Consider the following 6853-nt stretch of genomic DNA (forward strand, 5'->3'; position numbering starts at 1 on the left):
AGTGTTTCGATAATGTTTATGTTAAGTACGTTTTGACTTCAAATCTTACCCTTACTGATGGCGTATCACAAGCACGACGATTATTGAAATATGGCAAATCTTCCTCCCTTACGATACGTTGTTATTCAAATTCCTTGTAAACTGTAATATTTTTGCCAAAACTTGTACATGTCTTCGTTGAATCCATTTACTAAGCTTAACACTACTGGTGCTTTTGGATTCTCAGAGTTGGTAAACTCTAATATTTGGCAATCTTTGTTTCTACACGTTGGACCGGGAATTCTAAAAAGATAAAATTTATTTTATAAATGTTCACCTTGTGTGTGTGCTATCTTACCCTTCATAAGCAATTTTTACAAAATATTCAACAAAACTTCTTGCCATGATCGCCTCCGGTGAACCGCTGGGGAAATCCGCTCCCACTGCGGTGTTTCTGAACAGATAAAGCAGTTCGTCGGAATGACACACGCCGAAGTCTTTGGTCGTGTAGCTGTAGGAATATGACTGCGAGTAGCGGCCCTTGAAATTAAAGTAGTACACTCCTATCGGGGACTTGTTGTTTTTTTTTCAACGCCAAATGCTGCTTCACACTTCGTGCCGTGGGGTAAGTTATGGTAGACTCGGTGAGGAGCTGTTGAATAGGATTTATTTTAACACATAAGGCAAAACAAAACATTATTAAAATTTTAAGTTATTTTGTTTTTGTTATACGTTCTGTAAGTGTTAGGCTTCCTGAACATATTCCATTGCATTTTATTCCATTTTTGTCTTAAAAAATCAAGCGTCTCCATTGAATCTTCCTAACACAGAATAAATCCAAGGAGACGCCTGGCTTTTCAGAATAACCAATTCATCCCAAACCTTAAAATTCTTACAGAGTGTGACGATAAATAAACAGAAATGAAAGTAGTCTTTCAAAAGTAGAGCTGTGGTATAAAATGAAGAAACTTACATCTTGTAAATGTAGAAAATTGTTTGCAGTCAGCCAGCGATCGTCTGTTCCGTCCTGGAAGAACCGATTCTTAAGCATTTGGGTTGCCTTGGCATTGTCATCTCCGCCTGCCAAGCGAGGAATATATTTCCTCGACATTTCATTAAGCTGCTTTAAAAGCGTAACATTTGTAATTATTCCAAGAGAATCAGCTGCGCCATCATTTGGAACCGTACCGGTTATCCACGGAATTTGCTGGAATTTTCCTGCAGACCAAAGTGCTTGTGGGTCTTCGCTGAGAAACGTACCGTTTGTCAAATGGCGTTCCATGACTGGTTGATATAAAGCAGTTGGATGAACATAGAAATATTTTAGTCGATCGATGCTCTTGCCCAACTCAACGGCGTCTACCCAGCGTAGAGTTTCCACCAACTTTTCTGTGGACATTTTATAAGCCGCAGGAATACCCAAAACTGCAGCCTGACGCCTTGCAACCCTTGCTTGATCAATGTTGTAATTCCAATACGCTAACGCTGTTCCACTCATGCTCACAGCCTGTTGAAACGTACCTCGGCTTAAATGGGACATCATGTGCATTTGTACTGCAGCACCACCGGCACTTTGGCCAACCAGTGTGACTCGATTCGGATCGCCTCCAAACTTTTTAATATTTCTCTGCACCCAGCGCATTGCCATACTTTGGTCTTTCAGCCCGTAATTTCCAGGAGAAGAAATATCATCGGTGGAAAGAAATCCAAACACTCCAAGGCGATACTGAATCACCACCACTAAAACCTTTTTAGTATCCATCAATCGTTCAGGGCCGTACTCCGCAAAGGATGCCGAACCAGAAGCATAACTTCCGCCGTGAATGTAGACAATCACCGGAAGTTTCTCACCTATATGAAGAGGTCGGTACAAGTTCAGATATAAACAATCTTCACTTCCCTCTACCAATGATTGGGGACGGGCGTCATTTTTCTGTATGCACTTGCTTCGTTCAAAAGTGGCATCGTAATTGCCGACCCACGATTCTACTTGCACTGGATCCTACAATTTCATAAAAAAAAAGTATCAAATAAATTTGCAGACGAACATTTAACGAAAATACATTCTCACTTTAAAACGTAATTTTCCCAGCGGAGGCTTGGCGTACGGAATCCCAAAGAACGCCTCAAATTGATAACCTTCCAGTGCACTTCGTGTAGTTCCGATAATGCAACCGTCCAAAAGGCAAACCAATGGACTGGGCAACACTTTGATGTACTCAGGAAACACGTTGTCTGCTGCACTATGGGTCACTGTTACGCACGTGGATAATGCGATTATCGTCGTTATCGTGAACGCGGCTGGGTCTAACATCTTCACTGTGCGTAAGCTTGCCTGAAATTAAAGGGCAACCTCCGCTTTGGTGTGCTTTTTATCGGGCAGACGTTCTGCATCAATAGTTTGCCGTTAACGACTTCGCACCTGTGTTTGAGCTTCCATGAACAGTCAAAACAAATGCACTGATAGTGGTTCCTTATCGAGAGAGGGGTTCATGCGGAGGTAAGTGTTAGTTGGAGGTTTTGTCGCCATAATGGGAGAGTCAAATTGATATCCTAGAAAACCATGAACTTTTTTTCATTCTACAAATTTGTTAATTTCTGGAGTTTTTTTTAAGTTCCAATAAACCAAATTTTAAGTTTTTGCTTTTTGGGTGTTTTTTTAATACCCCTGACTCAAGGCGTTTTCAAAAACACCCAAAAAGCAAAAACTGGAAATTTGGTTTATTGGACCATCTAAAAAAAACTCCTTATTTGAAGAATGAACCAAAAAAATCAAATCAAATTATTCGCTTTACAGCATTGCCTTGGCGTTCTCGATTGCGAGATTACTACTACTCGAAACTAGGTGTCCGAAGGCTTGAGCTATTTATTACAATTGAGCTATTTATTACAAAAATAATGTTAATTTGGAAGGTCAAATTGGATAACGCTTTTTAGATGTAATAATATTGTGCAAGACCAGTGTTTGCTTTTCAACAAGATACATGTTGAAGGAAAAGGTGTAAGAACTGATTAAATCGTTAAATGTATCAAACGATAACCGGCAAATCAATCTGTGATATTAAAATAACAAAAAAGAACAATGTTTTGCGTAATACTGTTGGCAACTGGAACCTTATTGATTTATTTAGACTCAAATTTTTCATCATAAGAAACAAACTTTGTTGATTGTCCAATCCCAATCTGTCATCAGCGAGCCATTGCAATCATAATCGTATTCTATGAATTATCAGATCTTTTTTTTAAATATTATCGGATGCATGCAATCAGAAAAAATGTATATTAATTCTCATTAGGTTATTTGAATTCGATTGAATATCAATAGCTTTGCAATGCATTGACGTTGTACCAAAAGGCAAACTGATCCTCATCGAATCCGTTGATAAGATTTAGATCTACAGGCTTTTGTTCGTCAGCGGAGTTGGTAAATTCTAACAATTGACAGCTTTCAGCGGTGCAAAGAGGTCCAGCAGTTCTAAAATGGTAAAAACAACAAATGGTTATGGAAATATGTCTAAATGTTGTCTACCTAAAGCCGTACCCATTGTAAGCAATAGTGACGAAATAATCCACAAACACCTTAGCCATGTGCCAGGCTGGAGATTGAGGCTCAAAATCAGGGAAAAAATCGGATGCTCTGAAAATGTACATCAAATCATCCGCGTGACAAACTCCAAAGTCGCCGTATGTATAACTGTTGTAGTACGATCTCGAATATGGTCCTTTGAAGTTGAAGAAGTAAACACTCAATGGTGCTTTCTGGCTGTTTTTCGATGAAATAATCTGCTTCACGCTTAGTACAATACCGTGGATTATGATGCCTTCGGAAAGAAGCTGTAATTTTAAGATGTTTAGAATGATTCTAGAAAAACTAATTTGCAATACCAACATTTTGTAAATTTCCCACATTGTTTTCCGTGAGCCAACGCTCGTTTGATCCGTCTGGGAAATACCGATTTTTAATCATTTGAACACTGGTTGGATGATTTGCGCCTACAAGCCGAGGAATATAGTCGGACGAATGTTCATTCAAATCGTTCAGTAAGCTTCTGTTGGTTAGTATAATTGCAGAGGCGTACGCTCCTTCATTCGGCAAAAAGCCCACAGTATATGGAACAGGGCTGTATTTTCCAGCAGCCCATAAGTCTCTCGGATCTTCGCTCATGAATGTTTCCTGATCTACGTACCGCTCGATAGTAGGATGGTATAGTGTTATAGGATGCACATAAAAGAATTTCAAAATGTCGATACTCTTGGCCAGCTCGAGAGCATCCACCTTTCTGAGCTCATCGACAAGCTGCTCAGTTGTCATGCTTTTTGGGTTCTTAACACCAACAACTTCCGCTTGTCGTCGAGCCAAAGCTAAATGATCAACGTTATAATTCCAATTGCTTAATGCACTCCCACTCATGCTGACTGCTCTTGCAAAAAGTCCTTTGCTCAGTGGAGACATCATATGGAACTGCACCGAACTTCCACCCACACTCTCTCCAATCAGGGTGATCAGATTTGGATTTCCGCCGAGGAATCCAATATTATCCCGTGTCCATTTTAGCGCCATCGCCTGATCTTTCATTCCGAAATTTCCCGGAGCAACACGATCTTCAGTTGAGAGAAACCCGAACACGCCCAAACGATACTGTGGTACTACTAAAATAATCTTTTTAGTATCCATGAACCGTTCTGGACCGAATTCTCCAATTGAACTAGCTCCATAGGCGTATCCTCCGCCATGTATGTTAAAGATGACTGGCAATGGGGTTGTTATATTCTGAAAGGCAAGTTGGGCGCAATTAGTGTCATTACCTTGGACCATTTCGATTTACTTACTTTTGGTCTAAACACGTTCAGATACAGACAATCTTCGCCACCCTGTATGGTTTGGAGAGGGCGAAGATCATTTTTCTGGAGACAACAACTACGTTCCCACGTGGCATCGTAGTCTCCGGTCCAGGGATCATTTTGAACAGGATTCTTTAAAGAATTTCAAATGTATTTAAAGAAAAAATAAAAATAAATAAAAACCAGTCTTCTAACCTTAAAACGAAGCTTTCCTAATGGTGGCTTCGCAAACGGGATCCCTAGATAAGCTTCAAATTGGTCACCTTCGAGTCCGTCGAGATATTTACCCTGAAGGCATCCATCCTGGATACACGTTCTTGGCGATGGAGGAACTCGTTCAAAAGCGTACCGATCTCCGATGGCAGCAAGTCCGCACTGTACAACGGCCGCTAGTGTTACGAAAAGCAATGCGAGTAGTGAACGATTCATTTTTAAACTAAATTGTTTCTAGTGAGCAGAGCTTTGGATTTATATATCCGTACCAGAAGGACACGCCGCCAGTACACGTGTTGTGGTTGATGAGTTGCCGCTGTTTCACGCCACAGCTTACAAGTGTTACTAGCTTTGCTGGGAATTTTTGATTTGGTTGCGCTGATTTGATGTTTGATGATGTTTCAAAGAAAACCTTTTCATTTAATTATTTCAATTGTATAATTAGTATAACATGAACAATGCAAGCATGTTAATTAAACTATAAAATATTTTATTCGAAATTTGACAACCAATTGTTCCAAGTGAAAATGTTAGTGGAAATTTGTTTTGATTTTATTTAAAACTTTTACCAGGTTAGAATTCGATGCTCGATAGAAGTCATCTTGTGTCATATCACTTGGTGACAACTATCTACTTACTACTTACTTGATAACTACGTTTAGACCGCCATGTGCATTTTTGCATTACTCGATCTTTCACTGATTGAATTTTAATAGAAGTTTTACTTATCAAGTAATTATCTCGAGAAGGAAATCGAGCTGCTGGGGCTTCAATTATATAACTATTCCTATATGAGATATTTAACATAGTCATCTTCCATAAAAAATATTGCCGAATCATTGCTCATCAACAAGAAGACTCCTAATCACCGATTGTTTCATCTAAACTAATCATTGGTTTACCACTAATTGACTTTAAGTAATTCATATACCAAAGTAAGAGCAGCATAAAACCGTGATCGTTCATTCATTATCTCGCAGGGATTTCGCAAGGGAGAGGGCGCCGGAAGGGGATACCAGTCTGGATGGACGAGATGCAAGTCTGGATGCATCAGGCAGGCAGGCAGGCAATATTTGCATTTGCGAATGAAAGAGAAATTCGGTCAATCGGCAAGCGAAAGTTTCGGTTGCACCAATTTCCTTAACAGGCACGTTGCAGGCGACGTCAGGGGGAGACATCTGATGCACTCTGGCATGGTCTCATTTTTACGCACAGTTTCTTGTTCTTTTTTTCTTTTCTGGGCGTCTGTCTGGAGTATTACATATTTGCATCCGTACACGTGGTTACGAAATCTCAGTGGGGGCAACACGGGGTATTCTTCCAATTGATTTTTTGTGAATTTAATTTAAAATAGATACTTAATACTGAAGATATTAATTGTGCCTAATATAAAGATAATTAACTAAATTTTGCTAAAATTATGTATATTGCAATTTTTTTACAGATCTCTAGTGTTGAATGTTAGCTATGGTTGCAAGATATTGTTTTACATATGAAGTTTTGTCAAATACTCAGACATTCATTTCCGCCCTTTTTTCGTGTTAATTCAGAATTGTGAGATGAAGTAATCAAATAATTAGTATGCCCTACTGACATATATACATTCCAGACAGTTGTGCCGCAAACTGAAAACGAATCAATAAGTATATGTGTATTGCAACCCTTATTCTTTTTGCGTTATTCTCTTGGTGGTTTATGGCGAATTTCGGTTGGTAGTTATCATATATAAGAAGAGTCGCAAGATGTGATGGAGAGCACTGTGTGATTGAACGTGAGTTTTGTCGGAACTTAAGAGTTGTGTTGCTTCTTACATTGTGAT

The 6853-nt window shown here is 39.3% G+C and overlaps 2 protein-coding genes across 3 annotated transcripts; both read right to left on the reverse strand.

Moving 5' to 3' along the window:
• Positions 1–13: 13 nt before the first annotated feature.
• On the reverse strand, positions 14–2293 carry LOC6032804 (venom carboxylesterase-6). Its single transcript, XM_001843291.2, is given in 5 exon segments — positions 14–282; positions 338–567; positions 569–631; positions 953–1981; positions 2051–2293. Coding segments are annotated over 5 exon segments (1722 nt in total). The 3' UTR covers positions 14–125.
• Positions 2294–3162: 869 nt separating this feature from the next.
• On the reverse strand, positions 3163–5300 carry LOC6032803 (venom carboxylesterase-6). Of its 2 annotated transcripts, XM_038263724.1 has the most exons (6): positions 5017–5300; positions 4810–4953; positions 3869–4750; positions 3675–3813; positions 3521–3616; positions 3281–3454 (listed from the first exon to the last, which is right to left on the reverse strand). In XM_038263724.1, exons 1-6 carry the CDS (start codon positions 5248–5250, stop codon positions 3411–3413), a joined length of 1539 nt encoding a protein of 512 aa, XP_038119652.1. In that variant the 5' UTR covers positions 5251–5300; the 3' UTR covers positions 3281–3410. The 2 variants fall into 2 exon arrangements, with proteins under 2 accessions (XP_038119651.1, XP_038119652.1); XM_038263723.1 differs by having other exon boundaries at positions 3163–3454; positions 3521–3813.
• Positions 5301–6853: the final 1553 nt, after the last annotated feature.

This window comes from Culex quinquefasciatus, chromosome 3, assembly GCF_015732765.1.
Source record: "Culex quinquefasciatus strain JHB chromosome 3, VPISU_Cqui_1.0_pri_paternal, whole genome shotgun sequence".
In the NCBI taxonomy this organism is placed as follows: domain Eukaryota; kingdom Metazoa; phylum Arthropoda; class Insecta; order Diptera; family Culicidae; genus Culex; species Culex quinquefasciatus.

Bases quoted from the DNA above. Each gene is read 5' to 3' on its own strand.
- LOC6032803 (XM_038263723.1), bottom strand. From the start codon at position 5,250: ATGAATCGTTCACTACTCGCATTGCTTTTCGTAACACTAGCGGCCGTT. The intron at 4,751-4,809 runs GTAAGTAAATCG...CTTGCCTTTCAG, and splicing joins TGAACGTGTTTAGACCAAAA to AATATAACAACCCCATTGCC. The intron at 3,455-3,520 runs GTACGGCTTTAG...TTACCATTTTAG, and splicing joins GTCACTATTGCTTACAATGG to AACTGCTGGACCTCTTTGCA.